Source organism: Falco punctatus (genome assembly GCF_963210335.1).
Source record: "Falco punctatus genome assembly, chromosome: 14".
Taxonomy (NCBI): Eukaryota; Metazoa; Chordata; class Aves; order Falconiformes; family Falconidae; genus Falco; species Falco punctatus.
Window position 1 is genome coordinate 15,617,462 of NC_137594.1, and position 22,208 is coordinate 15,639,669.

General features: G+C 38.5%; 1 protein-coding gene across 11 annotated transcripts in view; it reads right to left on the reverse strand.

Annotated features, from left to right (window-relative positions):
* The window catches only part of N4BP1 (NEDD4 binding protein 1), a 39,213-nt gene extending 17,507 nt beyond the window's left edge, over positions 1 to 21,706 (reverse strand). For 5 of the 11 annotated variants that reach the window (XR_013931908.1, XR_013931909.1, XR_013931910.1 and 2 more), the window contains exons 1-7: positions 21,223 to 21,706; positions 16,555 to 18,317; positions 9,258 to 9,388; positions 8,720 to 8,816; positions 6,809 to 6,916; positions 5,171 to 5,278; positions 2,728 to 3,140 (exon numbers count right to left, since the gene is read on the reverse strand). Coding sequence is in view for 5 of the 11 variants with exons in the window: in XM_080410864.1 (XP_080266990.1) it covers positions 2,804 to 3,140; positions 5,171 to 5,278; positions 6,809 to 6,916; positions 8,720 to 8,816; positions 9,258 to 9,388; positions 16,555 to 18,317; positions 21,223 to 21,573 (2,895 nt within the window). In the remaining 6 variants the exon portion in view is untranslated. Of the gene's footprint in view, positions 1 to 46; positions 3,141 to 5,170; positions 5,279 to 6,808; positions 6,917 to 8,719; positions 8,817 to 9,257; positions 9,389 to 16,554; positions 18,318 to 20,445; positions 20,490 to 20,950; positions 21,196 to 21,222 lie in introns of those variants that run through there. The other 6 variants (XR_013931913.1, XM_080410868.1, XM_080410864.1 and 3 more) reach the window with 6 other exon arrangements.
* Positions 21,707 to 22,208: the final 502 nt, after the last annotated feature.

Consider the following 22,208-nt stretch of genomic DNA (forward strand, 5'->3'; position numbering starts at 1 on the left):
AAAAAAAGAAAAACAGAAAACAAAGAATCTTTGGCCGCACTTGATATCATTTCACATGAATTTCAGCTTTAATGTCCAGCAATAAACTTCTGCCATCAAAATCAATGAATTTGTCAAGTCTGTCCTCTGTCTGGAAAAAGCGGTAAGATTACAGTTTGGACGGCTACTATTCCCAGCTAGTTTTTTTGTGTCATGCAAAAGGAATCAGCTACTACTATGAACACCTGATGCCACATTCCTCTTTAATTCCTTTCAAATTAGATATTTAACACAGAAGCGAATGGCACATCAGCATTTACTAGCATTAATATAGTTCCCTAATCCACTGCTAGCTAGTGAAGAGTTGACATACTTTACTATGTCTTCCCACACTAGACAGTAATCAACATGGTACTTTTCTGCTGTGTGTGTTTTCTGCCTGTATGGTATCATACTTCAATTATTACCTTTTTCCTTCCTTGTAACAAATGAAAACAAAACCGTATTTCTTTATCTGCACTTCTTTACCTGCACAGTTGGGCTTCAGTTTTGAGTATACTAATATGCAAAGGAGACGTGGAACAGTTTGTATCACTTTTGGCCCATTTCTTTGATTCTCCTAGTTGCCTCTAGAAGAGCTTATTTGGGAATTAAGAAGCTGAGCCACAGTTCCTGTACCTCACTCAAATGTAGAACTAAGCAGAACTATCCAATTTACCACCACTGTGCTCCTTGGGATCCTATCCCTGTTAAGGCAAAGCCCTTTACTAGTCATAGTTTATTCCCCTACTACTTATTAAAATGATACCAACTCCCATCAGTGACTTTAGGAACCTGCCTAGTTTTTATGGGGATGGAACGCAGTAATCACATACCACTTAGTAGGTAAGCACTGCTTCTTGGACAATGAGCTGGTCAGAATGACTTTGCCCATTTGACCAATGAATTGCCCAAAAAAAGAATTAAGATTCATCTATTTGGAACACAGACTATTAGAAACGCATCAAAAACCTTTCTTCATCCTCGCTTGTATTTTTGAGATGCTGTAAAACCAGTTTCTAATATTATTTTCTTTTGCTGCAATCATCTTTCAGTTTGCTCCTGTCTGCCTTTTGTTTTGTTTCTGACTTCACAACACATGCGAAGGGACCATGCAAGAAGACAGACTTTCAACATCCTCATTTCCTCAGTATATTGCAGCTCTTCCGCATTTAAGTAAAGCATGATTTCAGAACTCGGGGAACTGGAGAGAAAGCCACTGTATTTATGCTTTAGGGCAAGGTTCAGTATGTCAGAGATTTAACATGGGCTCTGTAGCCCACATTTTCTTTACAATCTAATTTGATTTAACCAATGTGAACAGTTAGCACAAGGAATTGGTTGAAAGGAAGGCATAACAGACTTAATCATGTACAGAGACATAGGCATATAGTAATCTTCATTTTGCTCCTGTCCTTGGAAGTGGTACTACTGGTCAGCTTTCATAGATTGTTCCTTTTTTCCATCTCACTTTTGGTATAGAACCCAGAACAGATTTAAAGTTAACTGCAGTGTATTAGCTCTGCACAAGACAGCATGCCATTTACTATATAAACAGCATCACATTCTATTAATAGCTTATCACAACATTCAGATTTAGAACAGGCAGGGCAAATACACCCAGGTAATAGCGCAGATTGTTAAAGAAAGTAAAATTATTCTGAAAAGAGTATTGATAGTCAAAAGAATTTCCAACTTAGAAACCAATGTTGGTATCAGATCTTTTAAAGCATTAGAAATACCTTCTATTGAGGAGAGTTCTGAATTTACTTTCTAATTGAAACCTTCCCTCTCTTAACTACTCTAGTCTAGTATCTCTCAGCCTGGATGACCAGGCAAATGGATTTTCTTGGTTTTCATTCCATGGACACTAAGATTTTACCCATTTATACAAAGGGTATAGCTGCTCATAATATCAGAATGCTGATTAGTATCCATAAGTTGTTCATATAATATACAATTTTACCCATAACACTCTCAGTTATCTGTCTTGCGTTTAATCTATCTATATAAGAATAAGCACTTCAGAATATCAGAAACCTTCCTCTTTACAATCCAGCAGATGCATAATGCCACCTTGTGACAGTACTTCAACAATACAACAAACATCCAGTGCTCCCATAGTGATCTTCAAGCTGCTTTCCATAGACCCACAGGAGCATAGCCTATTTCCAAAATCCACGACGCAGGTTTAAGGAAAGCAGGTTCACATATACACTACGTAGAAGTCTTTGTATCTGAAAATATTAAAAGGGTCTGTTTTACTTCCATAGAAAAATACTGCAAAGTTTGTAAGTGAAGGAGGTACTAGTAGAGTATAGATATTCTTAGAAAACCTATGCTCTAGATAAAACACCAACAATGGTACTTGACAGGTGCATGGCTTATGTTACACATGCATCTGGAAAATATATCTGAATCTGTAACAGTCACTTTGACAAGACGTTTCCCTCTTGAGGAAAGGATTTTTTAAAAAGTGCTAACACACATATTTAAAGTGATAACAGTTCTTTAGAACTGCCATTGCTTTAATAAGCAATTCAAGTGAAGTATAAGATTTGGTTTTTTTCATAGAAAATATTACTACGAATGTGTAGTAGCAGCAGTTTTTAATTTACTAAAAAATGGCATCTACTAGCAACAGAACACACAAAAAGTATCTGTTTATACAAATAAAATTAGGTTTCGAATATTCACAAAGTAACATACAAGAGCAACATTCTTCTTCACATTGATACTCCAAGTTAGTCAGATCAGTTGCGATATCAAAATCCCTGTATAATATTCAGTCAAGCACCATGGCAGACAGTGCATTAAGATCTCTCATGAATGGATGATCAGCTAGTATTTTATCTATCTTCTGTCTTTGCTCATAGTCAGGAAAAATTTTTATCAGAGCTTCTCTTAGCTGTACTGTTTCCGAGGCAGATCTCTGTGGTGGCCCTGCTAGGCAAGCCTGTGTGTTTGTTTCCAGTGGAAGCCACGTTGATGAGTGATCATCATGTACTCTGTTTTTAGACTGTTGACTGCTACTAGTTGGTTTGAGGACTGGTACGGAGAAGGATGTCTCAGAATAATGTTGTCCACTTCTCTGTAAAGCGTTTTGTGCTGACCAAAAATCTCTATGGAACAAAATAGAAAAAAATTGTTAAATTAAGGTAAAGGAAATGTTAGCTGTCTCTGTCAAACACAAAATAGAAAAATGTGTGTAACTCCTATACTTCACTGCTGCTCAGCTAGTTACTGATCAGAATCAAATGGTAAGCATTTTTTCCAGAGTGAAACAAAATGGTATTTGAATCTGGCAAAATTAAGGACATTAACATCATCTAGGACTATTTCCAATGCGTTGCAAGTACTTTCCTTGACAGAATACAGAACAGTCAAAGCTTATTTTATGGAAGTTTTAACATCAGTACTATTGAGCTAAATGGATAAAAAGGTACCCTGAACACAAGTACACCAACTCAGACCGAAGGTGCTTTCAGAAGCTTTACAAGACTGTTCCTCACCTACTTCGGCTCATGACTGAGCTTGCTCACATACACATCAAAGCCTTGTTTCCCTCATATGATGTCCTTAATGGAGATATGAAGTTTTTCAGCAATTCCAGGATCTGAATATTCTTCCTTAATTACTGAGATTTTATCTCAGACTTTGAGGACCTGCTGCTACTCTAAATTACCAGCACTACAGAATTTAGGGCCTACTTCACACACCACAGAATTGTGAACTGCAACTCATGTTACAGTCTAGTTTCCTACCACCAGGTGAGACAATTACAGAGCTCTGTTTTAAAAGTTATGACACCTCCCATTACTCAACATGGAAAGGCACTCTAATTGCTCGAGATCTTTCCAGATTCTAATGTTATTCTTAGTGCCATTTATACTTTCTGCATCATTTAACTCAAGTAGAAAAGTCTCAGGGAAGGAACAAGATTAACTCTTTCTGCTGGCACCTTTTCTCTTTCTTTGAAAACCCCATCACACCCCCTGCAAAACCCAAAGCCTACTTCCAGTTCCAAGCCCTCTCAGAAGAATCCCTTTCCATTTCTGCAATCATCACAGTCACCTCTCAGAACACACTCCGTTTTCACTTTATTTCTCTCAGATGCAGGCAGCTAAACCACAGTGTTCCAAGTGACATCTAGTAAGGGTTTTATATTAGAGCTTGAAACTTCACCTTTCCTACTGGAGTTCTAGAACTGCACTCGCTTTTTTCACGTCACTATTACATGCCTATTTTCAAATCAACCTGTGACTTACAGGTATACAGGTCTCACTTTCCTGAATTGTTTCCAATAGCAGAGATTCCTGTTTATTCTTTGTATTAATCCTTGAGTACAGCTTGCCTTTCGTATTGCTGATTTTTTAAGCACTTCACTTGTTTCTAAAAGCTCTCTCAATACTCCTATCATTAGCATTTATAATGTCTAAGCTGGTGAAAGAAAAGAGCAGCTTGTTTTCTTATACAAAAGGGCAAACCCATTCTCAAGTCTTGGTAGTTAGTACAAAATAAATTCATACTTTGAATATATGCACATTTTAAAAGTACAAGGATTTAAAAGTAACAATATATGATTATTAATAATTTAAAATTAAGAATCAAATACAAATGTGTTTAAAATAACAATGCCTCTCAAAAAACGTTTTATTTACAGTACCCTCAAGTGTGAAGTGAAATGCCTCTCCTGTGACAAAGAATGCCACTTTAGAGGGTTTCTCTTGTAGCACCTATTGTCCCACTCTGAATGAGTAAGCAATCAACCAAGATGTTTGAAATAATGTCACTGTAATTAACAGGATACCAGGCTACCATATACCCAAATCACTGGCAGCTTTGTGTAATGTTAAAACAGTTTGGTCCACATTTGCATGAAAGCCATGACAACCACATCTCAAAGGAAATTATTGTCATTCTTATCTTAGTTCTGAGAGATCCTGGTTAGACGCAAATGTCACCAACAGTTTCTGAACAGACTGAAGTAACAAGAAAAAAATGTTTTTGTTAAGCTACTACATCCTACAGTGTTCTTGCTTAGTTTCACTGTACCTTTACTATAAAGAGGTGTTCAAGTGAATCAAACCCAGTTTATTTCAAATGTAAAATCATAACTGTCTCAAAACAGAAGTGAAAACAGTGCTTATACCTAGAACAGCTTTCACTCCGAAGGAAGTCATCTAATCTAGGCCCATTTCTTCCCAAAGGATCATCAGGAACCATAAATATGTCACCAGCAAAAGTGTACTGCAGCAACCTGCAAGACAGTTCTTTCAATATTATTTAACAGCAATGTATTACAGCCTCACTGCCCTTCACCTCTGTAGCACAAGGCAAGTTGCCTTAAAGCAAACACTTCAAACCACATCAGGACTTGCTGAAGCTTAACTAGTAGTCCATTTTAGATACAACCAGCACTCACTGTCAAAATAATTTAAAGGGAGCTTCTGTGAACCATTCTCATTATGCTGCAGAACACCAAGGTGGTTTTTGTGTTTTTTTAAAATAGCAAGTGTTGGATGACTGCAAATTTTTGCAATGAGACCACAGCGGAAATTTCTAGGTGATTAGAGAAGATTTTCTGGTTGTCCAAACTCCTCTTCCTTGTAAGGATCTTCAACCATGTAGCTAAAATGCATATGTTACCAGAAAGCCACACAACTAGTAAACATAGCATTAGCTGTTTACAGTTAAGACAAATAAGCTTTTTTCTGGAATCATTTTGGGATGGGGAAATCTGCATTGAAGGAACCCAGTTTAACCAAAATTTGTCTGCAAGGAGAGAATTTGGTACAGTGGAATTTCCCCAGAATTAAAACTAATAGCAGACACAAGCTCTTAAAACCCCACAGACTGAGAATGACATGCTAAGTATTCCTGCTAATTTTCTGTGGAACAGAACCTGTCTTGGGTAGAATTCACTCAAGAGATAGCATAAATACCCACATGATTAGCCAACATCAATTCCATGCTCTCCCAGCTATACCTGAGAACCCAGGACAGTTTTCAGTTATTTATTTATTTAGACTTATACCGATCCCAGTCACTGCAGCAGATGTACCTTCAGAAGATGTCAGGGAGACTCCAAGGGATTAGTGGGAAATTTGGGCAACAGAAGATCATATCTTAATAGTAAAATGACCTGATTTAACTGGAGGGGAAAAAACCCAAGCCAAACAAAAAAAAAACCCAGTTGCACAGCAAAAACCGTAATTCACTGAGAACTCACAAACTGAAGCAGGGATATTTGATAGCTAAGAGAACTCATCTAAACCTGAAGGACACTCAGTAATTGCAGGGAAATGGCTACTGGTATATGCTGCAAGTGTTCATTATTTCATATGCTGATTTGTTGTACTACAGTAAAGAGTGATTGATTCTGAAGCCTTAAAAGTAACACTATATGTCTGCATCAGCTATTATGTCTCCTTGAAGAAATGAAAGGTAAAAGAAGGAAGACTGTGAGAAAGAACCACAAAGCTCATACTAACAGGATCTAACACCCAGCTTCAGTAGTGACAAAGCTTGGTGGCTACACCAAGCTCCTATTTATGTGAGCAATTGATAGACATACATTAGTGAATACATGAATAACAGGGACATGACTATTCAACACATAATTACAAGGACATCAATCAGGTGGGGAAACACAGCCAGTACTTCGGGTTGGGTTCTACCCAAATTGCATGACAGATTAATTAAAGATAAAAAAATCCCACAAGAAGATGGTGCCACCGACTGTAAGGACAGACATCCTTTTAAGCTTTCACAGAAACTGAGTAATTACCTTTTTTGAATAATGTCTCTCCAGGCAAGTGATTCTGTCACAAATTCTCTGAAGTTATCATTAGTCACAATAACACCTCCAGTTTTATCAGCAAGGTGTAACAAAAACCTGTAAAATTCATTTAAAAGACTGTTAAGACAGTCTGCTTTGCTGAAAATTGTCCAAAGATCTAGAAAACTAAATATTTCACTATCTAAGAGTAACCTATTTACATGAAAACAAGCACTCTGATTACCAGGAAATTATTCTATTTTGACCCACCATATAAACTTTAAGCAATGTTTTAGGTAGCATGCATTTATTTAGTGCAGCAGAGTCTTCATGGGAAGCTTTTTTCCCCATTAAAAAAATAAACAGGCAAAAAAAAAACCCAAACCCCAGGAGATTATCAGACTCTAAATAACCGTAGAGGTAAGTAGTTTGCTTTACTAAAAGAGCACAGTATTCAGTTCACATGTCAACACAAACTTATTTCCCTATACTTTTTTGCTTAGCATTAATGTCCATGTTCTGTGAGATAGTGTTATGCATGTTAGTTGTTTGTTCTGTCAACACTTTTTAACAAAGAGTGCTGCTACCATTTTGTTGTTAAATAAATTATGACAAAAGTTAACTACTTATTTATCAAGAAAATCCCATGGCTGGCTTGTTTGTTTTTTTTTTTTTTTTTTGTTTTTGTTTTTTTACCTGTTGGAAAACAGGCTTTTTGCCGTTTGAAACTACTTTAGCAAAGAGATAATGGATAGTGTCCTTGTAAAGACAAGCGTACGCTTCCGAAAAAAGTGCAAATATGTTAGCACAACATTCATTTCCACAGTAACCTCAACTGTAAATACTGCACCTACACAGCATTTTATATGAAATGCTTGCTGTATACAAACCATTAGTGTGTAAGCAGCTCCAACTTGGCTGCCTTGTAGATTTTTCTTGCTACAACATTATTATTTAAGAGATTAGAGTTACTGTATCTTAACAAGGAGGATATATAGACTGCACTTAATTTGTCTATTATATGTATCAAGTTTTGCAATCAGGTACGTGACTGTACAATCTAACAAAACCAGGCATGCCCATGATGCAAAACCTCAACAATTTTGTCAGAAAAATAAAAGTATGAATGATTATTTGTAGGAAGGAAGAAACCAAAATCCAGGCAACTGTAGCTAGCTGCAAAACAAATTCAAAGCTGCCAATATACTCATCCATGCAGAATTAGGAAAGCTGGTTGTAGAAAAAAAACAAACCCAAACTTAAGCCGCATGTACTTTTTACTGTGTTTCAAGACTGTAAATCTGGCAAAAAAACCCTCAACCCCCCACAAAAAAAAACCCTAAACCTTACTGTTGTCTTGTTCACTGAAATATGATCCCCACATTTTGAAGTTGAACTTAGGTGCTCTAATTAACTTAGAAATTGACTAGCCCACGTATTGTTACAAATACATTGCTCCAAATACACATCTGTCTGTACACCACAATGGCACCAAGAAAATAAAACTAGAAGAAAATAGTACCTGATCAGTAGCTAATTTATGCTAGTGCTCTCCAAACATAAAAGACAATTCAGGGATAGACTGATGATAAGGAAAGCATAAAAATATTACTAGGAGACTAATTTCTTCCTCAACGCAAGTGATGACATTTGAAATGGATTGTTTTACAAAACTGCTTTATTAAAATTGCCAGGAAAATTTGCCATTTCCCAGGAATTTCTGAAAACAGTATGTATAATATTATTAAAGAGTTACATATATAAAAGTTTCTTAGGACACTAAAATAACATAACAGATGTAGAGCTCAGTTTTAGACAGACTAAAGAACTAGCTAATACAACCACTCATGAAGTATTAAGCTTTTTTACAACCGTTAGTCAGATGTTTAAAAGGACTTTAAAACTATGTATATTCTGTACCTGTCGTCATGAGAAGCAATTCTTGTTCCTAAAACCATCCTTGCAGGGGTTAAAGACAATATTCCAACATCTTGGAGCTGCGTTAAGAAATCCTGCTCTGTTAAAACATGAAACAACTGTTCTTAAAAGCTTTCTTCTAGCCTATTTATAGACTTGACAGTTAGTGTGAGAGATAATTAGCAGAGAAAATTGGCTACTTTTGTACTTATTAATCTAAAGAAATTACATATTGATAGTTGACAAATTACTAATATTACAAAAACAGGGAGGAAAAGGTTGAAACTGGGAATTAAAGAGCAAACAAAACGCAAACCAAACAAAAAGGCCTCCACTTAGAGCACGTCAGTTAGCCTAAACAGCATTTCCAGGTGTCTCAGAGTACTGTATGTTGAAACCCAATTACTCATGCTGAGCAGCCAGACTTCCTGCTTCATGTCTTATGAAGTATTCCTGCACCATTCACTCTTCCCAGAAGTACCCAAAGAAATAGTTACAATGTAGTTTAATAAAGCAAACATTAGGAAACTATTTCCCTCACCTGTAGTGGAAGGATCACGTCTTGTTCTCCACTGTGGAACAAATACAGTAATATTTCTATGGCCACGTTTCCAAAAGTAGTCAACAGCTATTGCAATTCCTCGACAGGAGAAGAATTTCCTTAGACCATGACTGGGGGTGAAAGAATGAGAAGGGAGATTAAATTCACTAGAGTTTTACTACTACCAATATAAAGAAAACTGAACAAAACCTTGCAAAGTGAAGCTGGAAGTTACATATACAGCCTCACCAAAAGAAAAGGTGAATGGATGTTGCAGGTAAAGAACCTTATAAATGGAAAGAGATTTTCAGCAAAATAATAGAAAAATTACTTTGTAGCTTTATAGCTCCCTCTCAGTTTTACAGGCCCAACAATATCTGGGTAATGAGGAGTGGGTTTAGCTTTAAAAAGAGGCCAATAGTGACATTTCCCAAAATCTATTTATTATAGATTAAAATGATCATAATGCAATATCGTGGTAGTTCCAAATATAGCCCTACTACAAAAATGGAACACCTGTAGTTCAACTGGGTCCTAAGGATTACATCTGAGAAGTTCTCTGATGATCTAAGATATTAGGGCCTCTTTTTCCTTAATTTCAACAACCTGAACTACTGTTTTCAAGTAAAATAATGAAACTGCTTTCAAGAAAGATTTTCAAAACACTATTACAGTAGTAAACTTTTCCCCCCTGTCCATTTAAAAATATAGTTATGTTCATTACCTGTTTTTCCAACTCAGTCACTTAAGTGACTTTCCAGAAAAATTAGCAACAGCCTAATATGGGTGATACAGAAATTGGAGTTTATAACCTTGTGAGGTCCATCCCAATCTGAATTATCCAAATGATCCTATATGCCCATTTAAGACACGGCAGGAAGCCCTCCTTTAGCAACTAACTGTCTAACCAGATTCTGGGAACTGAGCTTCAGGAGAATAATGGAAGAAGAATCTTAACATAAAGCACAGAAGGCAATAAAAAAATACCTCTCAAACAAACTCCTAAAAAGCACCTATTAGCACGTTACATAAGGTGCTACATAAGCTACACTTAGACAAAACAAAGATATACTTTGTTAAAAAAAGACACACTGATTCAGAACAGACAGCATGAATAGACAAAGCATGCCTTACAAAGTAGTGCATATTCTATGTTTTGAGTTGATGTTAAGTCACTCCAAAGTGCTTCTCATAACAATATAGTGACCAAGCGGTATTCATATTTTAAACCACTCTCCTAGTTAAATGTGCAATTGTATATCATAAGCCTAGTAGTAAGCCTTATTAGTTTTGAATGGAATCTTATCTTTAAACCCCTAGTTTAACCTATCAGGAAATCTTCTGAACAGAGTTCTTTAAAACATCTCCATGGAAACAGTTTCCAGTGAAACTCAGCCTTTAGTAGCATTCATGAATCCTTTTCCAATTCTGTAAACTCATTTTAAAATATAAATGCATCAAAATATAAAAGCTATTAAGGTTCTATGAAATTGAGATATGTAGAAGAGCAGAAAAATGAGTAAGCTACATCTGAACTATAAATGGCAAAAAAATTTGACTTATTAAAGTTTCTGGAGGAAAAAAAAAATACCCTATGCCACACTTGCCCTAATAAAATTAAGTATTTTCAATGTCAAGAGCAGTCAAATAAAGGAATGCAACTGTCACAGAAGAGTTATCCCTCCTAAACCTTCTAGGTCATAGAAGTAAAATGCAGTTCTCATCCCCCCACTTTAAGTTAGGTATCCTATTCAATGAACTGGAAAAATCCATTAAATACTTCCACTGTATTCATGGCTCTCAACTGGACTTCAAGAGAAGTCAAGGTCTCCATGTTCCTGTTGGAAATCATGACTTTGTTACTTGTCTGCTCTCCTGTTTTAGAACTTTAAACCTGCTGAACTACACAGAGTACTCTGTTATTTAAGTATTTTAAGGCCTAGAACAGCACCTTTTGATTTGTCCTGCATGGTCAAAACCTCCTGCTCTGTAGCGACTTTGGGGGGAGGGGGGGAAGCATGCAAATAGAAGCAATATCTTTATCAAATAAGATGTAGAATTAAGGTGAGCTATAATACGAACAAATATGTCACTGCTAGATACACAGAAATATGAAATGCTTTCTTTGACCTACGTAAACATCTGAGGGAAAGCAAATTAGCACAGCAAGGTGGTCTTCTCAAGCATCCATCTTAAAGACTGCATCTGCTCTCCAATTGCCATTGTAATACTAGTTTTGGCTGTCCCCATTCTTTAAAAAACTGTAAAACCCTACAAAGGTATTTCTTAAGTTAAACAAGACATGATCTCAAACAGCAGGTTGCTGTCTGGGACATGTAACATTTTCCCTTTGGTTTTGTAATTAAATTAAGGAAATTATGTACCATTATTTACAAACAGTTCTAGCAAGGTCTAATGCCATCCAATTATTCTTTCATACTTAGTTTCTTGCACATTTTTTAAAAATAATTTAAAATTACCTGACAACTATCTGGATATTTCAGTCTGCCCCAAAAGGGCTGTTTTCAGCACACAAACAGGCAATTTTTAAAAATACCTGCTAGCAGCTAGAGTAAACTCTGGGTTTCTCTCATTCCACAAGCACACTGGAAGTACAGCTAGCATTAGTAATATCAATGTACCATTTTTACTAGGCTGCACGTGTCAAGAGGAAAAAACCTTCAGCTTCTTGCAATCTTCCAGACTTAAAAGACACAAGGCAAGTAGTGATTCAGAAGCCCATTCAGCCATAGTTAAGCATGTGGTCAATATATTAATATTCCTCCAAAACACATGACACTCAGGGGTCAAAAAAACCCCCAACAACCAAAAAAAACCAACACAGGTCTGGAAGCAGATGTCCATAACCTCAAGGTACCGAGAAGTAAAACTGAAAACAAACCAATGCTGAAAACTATTCTTCACTTTCTAAGATGGAACAAAATAACAAGGCTTTATTTAGCCAGAAGGAAGCTGCAGAACACCTACACTAAAAAAAAAAAAAAAAAAAAACCAAAAAACAGGCCCCCACGCACTATTTAGTAGGACATTTAAATAACTTGATGTTCTGCTATTTTTAGGCAGTTCTCTGTGCTTTGCTTTTCACAAGCAGAGTTGTCATTTAGTGGAGTAGCAGCTGTTATACAGCCATATTTGGGGACTGTATGTCAATGGTAACCAGCTACTATGCCCTACTCTAATGTGGGTTGTGTGCATCCCAGCTGGTGCACAAGACAATCCATTGGGGTGCATGGAAGATATATTACGACTTCAGTAATGCACATATATACTTGATAAATATACATATATTGGGGGTGCATGCTCAAAGACTTTTTTTTACTGATAGGGTGCTCAATCAAAAAAGGCTGGGAGACCTCTGCCTATAGTAGTCTTGCAGCCATCCGAAAAATGAGACGTTTATTCACTATCTTTTAATCAACTGGTTTCAGATGTATTTGGTTGCTCTTAAAAAAACCAAAACCAACAAAACAAAGACACAAAACCCCACAGAGGAAAAACGCAGATGAAAAAAAACCCTCCCTGTTAAAAAACAAACATAGACAAAGAGGATGTGGTGTGTCTGTTATTTTCTACACGATCCCATCAATCTGCATTTCTCTTCCACTAATACACACTTGGGAAATTAGTTTTAAAAGTTCAAGGTACCTTATGACTCAATCGTGACTTGCACTTTTACATCACTATTTTCTAAGTTAACAGTCTGAACAATGAGGAAATGTCTGCTTTAAAAACTATTTACTATAATCAAACACCATACTTGAATTAAAGGAATGTCAAGAGTTACTGATCATGTCAGGCTTCCCCTTTAAAGTTAAGACTATAAAATAACAGAAAACATTAATCTGTTATTCTCCAGTGATTGACCTGGAAAGTTTTACTGCTGCCAGTCATAACGAACTAGCTCTGGGCTCTTTAACCCAGGGAAACCAAGTTATGAGGATGATCATCACCTTCTTTAATTAATAATCTCTTGGTAGGTGAGGTTACACATTAAGAAATCTTCCGACATTCCTGCTCATAAACAGAAGTTGTTACTTAGATTTACTTTTGACTCCTCCTCTGTGCTATAGAGACTTTCTGGACTAATCGCAAACATTTCTGTATTACTACATTCTTGGTCCTTAAACTGCATTTGAAGCTAATAATCTTTTAAAAATGTATGTTTTGCTCTGAATGGGGAAAAACAGCAATCTAGCAGGAACATGTGCAAATACATAAGAGGCCTGTCAATAAACCAGGTGAAGTGAGATATATTATTATATGAATTAAGTTTAAGACATCAGCAGAAATATTTCTGAATGAACTATACATCTAGGAATTTCAAGATGTCATCTGGTAGTTTATTTAAGTTATCAGCAAATACCAAGGTATCAAAACTGAAAACATAAGGCTAGGATTGCACATAAAGAGAAGAAGTGAAGAATGATTCCCTAATTTGCTAAAGTAATATTAATAATTCTACTAGCACTCCACAACAGTAACAACATAATTTGTCATTCCTGTTCTTAAGCAAAGTTCATACATATTACAGAGAAAAGGAAATTATAAGTATTTATTATCCCTAACAGTTGAGGAAGTTTTGCTATTCCATGGATTTTGACGAAATGTTTAGGACCTAAAGTAGATCTTTCACAACCACAAAAGAACAGTACCTGAAACTAGAAGCATGCATCCATTTCCCCCCCATTAACACAACTGTGTGTACATGCACAGGCAGATCTGTGTTTACATAGTTACTTCCAGGAAACTACCAGCTGTCAACTGTCTGAAACATTAAATTCCTTTTAGGACACACTTGACATGATTTTATTACGGCACATAACATTGTAAATTTTTTTTTTTCCTGGAAAAGTTTATTTCCTTCCCCTAAACAGCCTTTAGGCCCATTCTTTTGGGAGGCCTCTCTCATCTAATAGCTGGAAGTACATGGCATATGACACGTATCTTAACTAGTCATACGTGTTTTTCTCAGCCTAAAAGCATCCTACAGAATTCATTGGATCACTGGTAGTACTCTGGCCTATTCTTCAAAAAAACATCCTATTCAGGAATTAGCTACAACTAAACACAAGATAATATAGCTGATACGAGGCTCTTCAGGATTTCCAATCTCCCAAGAGATTGGAATACTAAAATCTGTATTTTAAAATAGTTTAAGTGTTTAAGAAACACTTAAATAGCCTAATCTTTTCCCCACTTTGTCTGGGGATACAGATGATCTTTATCAGAATTACTATCGTTTCACTAAATGTACTCCGTTTTGGTTCTGGCAGCATGGTTTCAGAATGAAAACTAATTTATATACTTAGAAGGGCTCATGCACATTCAGCAGGGGAACTCTGAATGCACCAAAAAAAATCTTCACTAGCAAGTTCTTGTAGTAAGTTTACTATTATTTATTGTTAGATTGATAAGCCAAGCAGGAGAACAGTCAGTTTGTTCTTTAAAAACTACCACTTCCTCATTAAGAGGGGATATCCTCCTTAAGAGGAGGAGATCTTGCATTTGTCATTACTCACTTTTACATTCCAAAACTACAAAAAAACCCATAGCAAACATCAACAAAACCTTCTGACATGTGTGAACCCATAGCACACATCAACAAAACCTTCCGACACGTGTGCTTGCCAAAATTACTTTGTATGAAAAGAAATCCAAGTCTCTTCCTGACTACAGAACAGCAACCAATTCAAGGATAGTTTTGATGAGCCAAATGTTAAAATGAACCAAGTGAAGCACAACATTTTAAAGAGATATAATTCTAACTGATTTTTCCTATTCCAGTTAGTGATAACAAACTTAAAAAAAATAATAAAAAAAAAAATTGTACTTGGCAATGCTCTCCAAAGTCATCTACAAATAGAAACAGTGAGAAAAAAAAAATAAGAGGAATTAGAAAATATGTGTAATAATGGAAAATCCCTGCATCATCGTCAATGAAAGAGTTTTCTTGATCTTTTCAGTATTAACTGTGCCCATTCCATAGGGTTTGTTTGCATGGTGCCTTGTCAACCCATCAAAATTATCCAAACAGCCCTATAAATGTCTACTATCATTTACATTCATTCTTTCAGGTATCAGGAAGACGAGGTGTGTGCACACATACACACAATTCTGCAAGTTTTAAGGAGAAGGATGGAATATTTTTGTTGCATGCCTATGTGTGCAGAAAGTAACAGGACCCCAAGCATAATGTGTAATTTTGTTAAAGGACAAATATGTTCCTACTATATTAGAACCTTCACTTTCAAATTATAAGAAATTAAGAGCAAAAGTAAAAAACCAAAACGCTTAAGTGATGGTAACTCAGCTTCGTTGATGTGTGCAAAGCAAATTCAGTTTCATGCATAAAATTCTTTGCAACAGAGCAGAGCTCACTGAAATTACTTCTGACTGAAATATTACATCAAGCTGGAGCACTGGTAATTTAAAGTACGTTGCTCTGAAATGGGACAAATCAGCTTCAAATCTGACCACTGCCTAGTAAGAAATGCTGTAGAATTAACTCACTTTCCATTTTGAAATATCTTGTTATCAAAAAGGATCTCTTATACCTCTAATATGTATCTAGTTTTAGTTTCCTTTGCCTATTGTTTTTTTCAAATTACTTTAGTATTTGGCCTACATAAATGTAAGCTACCCATTTTCACAAATCCATACATTTCTACTACAGCAGGAAAGCTAAGTCTTAGAAAGCTTTACAGAAAGTATTTTCCAGAGTATTACATTTTTTAAGTCAAAATCAAGGATTTTCCTTATTCTATTTTAACCACTTAATGCATTTGTTCAACTTCAGACTATGTAATCTTTTTAAACCAGAAGTAAATTCTACAAGTATTGTTTCATGATAGAATATCACACAACCACACTGTTCTGGCTAGATTTGTGTACTGAAGTGTCACAGAGCACACTTGCTAAAAACTTCTGAATTTCCATCTATGCACAGCATCTCAACAAAGAATAGTAGCTCCAAACAAGTCAGTCATAAAAATGCATGCTGTCACTAAATGGAGAGTAAAAACTACCAAAATTGCTAGGCACTGGAAATTGAAACGGCCAATGTCAATCTCATCTAATTTTTCATTATCAAGCCTTACCAAAACTCACCAATGCAGCCATTAACAGTAGCTGAAAGATCTTACTGTGTACATGGACTGCTGGACACCAAAAATCTAACTAGCAAAAACTTTACACATGCCACAGCAACCTCTTAGTCCCTATTTAATCTGAAAGTTCATTGAGCTTTTAATGGAGAGATGAAAAGAACAATACTTACGAAATTGCAACATTGCTTCCATCAATAATGATATGTTTTAAATATGGATTCCCAGGTTCATTTTTCAACTCCAGTTTGTATGGCTTTTTCAGAGAATCCAAAAATCTTTGGACTCCAGTAATTGAAGGATCAGAATGATGTCTGCGTGGTCCCACTGTCTCTCTATCAGAATCTGAAGGATGTATTTGTGTAGACAATACATGGTCTGGGGTAAGATTTTCAGAATCTGAGGTTTGGGAAAGGCGTTGGTTCTGAAATCTCACTGGAGAAGAGCTGCAGTGTCCAAACTGGTCCTCAAAACCAGGATGACTATTCTGTACAATTGAGGGCCCTGCAGATTTTTGCTGAACTGCAGTTTTAGTCTTAGTTGAGGAATGCTGCACATCTGAGCTCCCTCTGGCCACAAAATCAGCGTCTTTTAGAGCTTGTGTAACGCCAGAATTTACACCATCAGTTTCTACATCACCCGACCTTGAATTGTGATTCTTACCCGGACAATAAATGCCTCTTTGTTTATAGCATACAGTTGAATTTTTATTGGAAGGAGAAGCAGGTTTGCGTACTAACATATGTGTTTTACCTTCTGCGTTGACTTGTATGCTTGGTGAATCTCTTATTTTGTGATGTTCATTTTTTGTTTCATTTGAAGTATGACTCAATTTAAGTGGACTTCTATTGCTAGAAATGCCTTTGTCTTCTAGCTTTTGTGAATTATTTGCATTACTCCCTAAAGGAGGATTGATAGTTCTAGGCTTTTGAGATGACTGCTCATGTTCTTTTTGAAATTTTATATTTTCCTTTTCAATTTCTTCTAGCAATGTTAATGGTTCCACAGATTGTCCCAGGATACCAATAACTTTTTCTACAATATTTTGGGAATATCCCATTGTTCTGAAAAAGTTCACAAGAATCGTATATTCCATTTCCTCACTGGTATCACCAGCTTCTTTAAGGCAATAACTAGGATCATCTGATTCACTGTAGCTATCTGAAAACAGATCAGTAATTGCCTTGCTGTCTGAAGGATTACTGTGTGAGGCAGGTTTCACTTCCTGATCATTTTCCAAAGAGAACGGCTTTTTAGGGAGTCTTTCCTCATCGTGCGAAGATCTTCTTTTACATGACTGCCTTTCTTTAGGCACCACTGCCTCTGACAGAGGCATAACATTTATGGGACTAAAACCTGTTTCAGGAGCATCAGAAAACACAGTGTCCATTTGCTTTGTAAGCTCAGTTACAGGTGTCCCAGCACTGTTTCTTGCTTCCTCACTACTTGCTCTTCCATCTCTGTTTGTAGCGATTACCTTGGAGGCTTCATTCTGTAAAAACTGTGTTGGGCTTTCAGAACCTGTAAGATCTATGATCTCACTCTCCACTTCACAACATTCAGTTTGTGTGAGAATTAGGAGTTCTCTTTTTAGTGAGCTAGGCAAAATCAGTAAATCCATTGTATACTTATCTGCATGTGATTCCACAAATTGTCTGAATTGCTTTTTAATCTCTGATTCATTGTCACTTAATAAGCTTTCATTATTCTCAAAAAGCTTCACAAACTGCTGAACATGACTTTGAGCCATAACAACAGCTTCTGTCACCCCCTTAATACTGAGCAATCCTATTTCCAGCACCATTATATCTGCACAGGTATCCTGAATAAGACTGTTGAGAAACAGGCTCTGTGCACCAACAAAGATGCAGTGCATGTCCTTTGGGTAGTACTCCTTTTCTTCTAGCTCTGGTTCACAAAGTCCCTTAATATACTCCTAGAAGGAGAAAAAGACAGCAGAGTGAATACTTGTGAAAAGCTAACATATTAAGTTAGGTCAGTTATGTTGGTTAAATCAGTAATGGACAAGCACATTAGAAATTAAAGCCAACTTAGTATTAGAAATGTAAGAAAATAAATACTGCCAGTAAACTGGATAACAGATATAAAATACAAACATTTGAAGTGACTTTAATTAGATCTCATAGAAAGCTAACTTTTATACCCTACCGTTTATAAAAAAAAATATACTTTAAACTGATAGTAACTGAGTATTTAAGTTGTAGCTCAAACAGTTTAAAAGACAAGTAAAAGGAGATTTATTTTCCCACACCCATTCCTTGGTCAGAGAACATATGCTTCACGAACAAATGCCTTGCACTAGAGAATTCTACCTAGTCCATAAAACTGAACTTCTAAAAACAGTTTCTAAAGAAAATTTCCAAAGGCTCATCACAGCACTAGCTATCCTGTAATTTTAAGTTGTTCTGATGTGTTACTTATTCTATACTGATGAATCAGGGACACCGATCCTGTGGCATGGCACAATATAACTAGTAGCCACAGCAGTATCCATTAAGAGACCGTATGGAAAAAAAAAATATGCTAAAAACAAATGACAAAACTACGGAGCTCTGATATAATCCCTTACTAACCAAACAAAACATTTTTATTTTTAAACTACTACTGCCAGAGCACCTACTTATAATGGGTATTTGACACACACACAAAAAAAAAAAATCACACCCAAAAGGCTCAACAGCAAGCCAACTTTCCACACGAAGCTTTGAAATCCAGAATTTTGAAAAAGATTATAATGACAAACGGCTGAGAAAACTCCAGGCTCCAGATAGTTGGGTTCCAGAAGTTCAGGTTTTTAACAGATTAAAAAAAAAAAAAAAGTAATCCCATTGTATTTCTGCCACCTAGGAGTTACTATAGGTAAATTCACTATACTACCTTTTTTTAATGTGTCAAGAGTTCAGGACTCTGCCAATATAGTATACTATTTCTTCTTTCAGGTAGCATTATTCTTCCCCGAACTGTGTCTTTCTGTGCTTAAAATTCTGTGACGTAGTGAAACCAGTTTCTAAGCAGCAGTCCTTGTATATGCAGACTCCCAAGCATAACAAGTTTTATTATCTATCTTTACTGTCAGAAATTAAACTTCTCTCTTAATGGAACTGAAAACCAATACGAGGTAATGAATAACGTTAACACCACTTCCTATCACTCTTGAGTTACGTCACCACAGATACCAAGGCAGACTGCTTCAAGACTATATTAGCACAAAACTGCTTCTGCAACAAAATCCATAGGATTACTTTTCATGCCTTAGTCATCACATGACTGCTGTTGCAGAGCAACAGGACATCAGAAAAAATAATACTCAATACCAGGGAACTCCTTTTTTTTTTTTTTTTTTTTTTTTACATTTACTAAGCAGCACTGAAGAATTAATACATTGCATGTAACTGGTGAATTAAAACACAAAGTGCTATCACTAAACTTTTTGAAGGGAGACAGTAAAGACATGCAATTGTTTGCACTTTCTAGTCAATAATCCCTCCAGATAGGGTTGAAAACTGCTTTACACATAAGGGAAGTCAAGTCTCCCATACCCTTTAAGTTATTTGGAACAGGAAGCAAACTTTCTATGTCATTAGGAAATGCATGAATTAGAAAATGGAAATCTTGTGCTGTTTGTTTCAGGCTTTAATTTTCGGGGGGGGGGGGGGGGGGGGGGGGGGGAAGCTGCACTGCAGCTGCCTGGAGAGTAGCTGTTTATACTACTTCTAACAGTTTCTAGAGTCTCTGAGCCCAAGGATACAAGCAAATTCGCCAGAGTCAATTTCAAAGTCAGATAATTCAACCCCCTCAACACTATTAGTATTTTCCTTCTGAGTTTTATGCAGTACATCGTTGAGGAATCAGGTTTTTGAAAGCGGACTGCCAAGCCGAGTTACAAAACACATTCTAAGGACCCTTGCTAAATACGTGTATTTAAACAAACAGACGCAAACGCCCACTTATCAAGATGTTGGTGTGGAAAGCCACCCTCAGCCCAGCCAGTGCTCAGCACATGACTCACACAGCTAGAGCTGCCAGGTCCACTCATTACTCACGTAATGCCCATTTCATCACCGCTGCCGAGCCTCTCCAAAGGTTAGCTATACAGGAGATTTAACAAAACAGTCCTGTCAAGATCCTTTCACAGCAACCACTGGCACAGCCAGAAGCACAACCAGCTCTCTTTTAACGCGTTTAGTGCTGGGTGAAAGAGCCAACTTAACCTGCTCCAGCCACAGACCCGCGAAGCAGTCTGGATCTGCCAACTTTTACGCGAAGGAAACGCTGGCTCTGCGCGGCTGTTTGCGACAGCTTCGCTAACAGGCTGCTAAACGCCACAGAGGCAAGTCACGTCTGCAAAGCAACTGTGGGGCACGGCAACACGCAGGCAACCCCGAATAATTTCTTGACTTTGGGGAGCAAACGGAGAGCGATACACCTCAACGGCGCTGTAGGCCAGGCCGCGGCCCGCTCCCGCAGGCGTTAAAGCCGCTCCCGCAGCCGGGAACGCTCCAGCGGGGGGACCGCAACGCGCTGCGCTCCGCAGTGCCGGCTTCTCACCTGAATTGTTTCCCTTTATTCTCTACGCTTGCGTCGACACCACGGGAGACACCCTGGCACCTGAACGCACCCGTGGCCAAGGCGGGACCGTTTCGGTTTCCCCGCGGAGCGCAGCCTTTCTCCCCATCCTTTCTTCCTCCTTCCTGCACGCAACGGCCCCCAGCCCTGCCCCGGCAGGGGGGGCCTCCGTACGCAGACACAGCCTCGACCCTCCTCCGGGCGACCGAGGCCGCCGAGGCGCAACTTCCCGCCCGGCCCCCGCCCCCCCGTACCTTGGCGCTGCGCACGGCCTTCCCGCCGCCCGCCAGCTGCACCCAGATCCTGGAGGCGGCGGGCAGCGGCTGGCCCGGCGGCGGGATCGCGGGCCGCCAGTCCCCCTGCGCCCTCAGCACGGCCAGCCGCACTTCAAACAAGCTTTCGATGCGGACTCGGCTCCCCTCCAGGAGGCGGCTCTTTTCCGCAGGAACGGTGAACTCGTCCACCCCCCGCTCCGGCTGGGAGCCGCGGGCAGCCCAGCGAGCCGCCATTAGCGCCGCCCCACGCTCCGGCCACCCATCGCACCGGGCCCCGGGACAACAACACGGGGAATCCCCGGGCTCCCAACCACAGTCTGCTGACGTCATCGACCCGCGCCAGGAGGCGGGCAGTGCCGCTGCACAGCCGCGGAGCCATCGTTAGCAAGGCCGCGGGAAGCGCTCCTCCCTCGGCTGCTCTGCTTCCCGTTTTGCCACGGGGCGGGCCGCTCGGGGGAGAGCCCAGAGCCTCATTTCCTCTCTCCGGCCCGCCGCTCCCGCTGTAGGCTGGCGGGTGCCCGCGGCCATGTCCCCGCTGCCCTGAGGAGAGGCGGGCGGCACCTCACAGCGGCCCGCGCACCGCCCGCGGCCGTTAGCGCCCGGCGCAGCCTCCTCCGCGCAGCGCCCCCAGCGCACCCTCTCCCCTCCCCTCAGGCGGCGGATGCCTCCCGCCCGGGGGAAGCCTTCTTCCTTCACGTTTCCATAGCCTCAGCACTTTGGTTTTAAGATACCGTTGGCATAGCAATGTTCTGGTATCGTCCTGGATTTCGTTTAAAAAGAAACGTAAGTTTTTTTCCTCAGGGTTGCAGGGGACAGAAGTATAGCTCCCATCCCCAAATCCTTAGCTCTGGTAGCTCAGAAAACAAAGGGGGCACATGTTTTACTTAAACCAACAACCCAAACCACCAAAACCAAAGAGTCGTGAAGGATAAGAGTAATTCTTAAAAAGTAGCTCTAGGACTTCA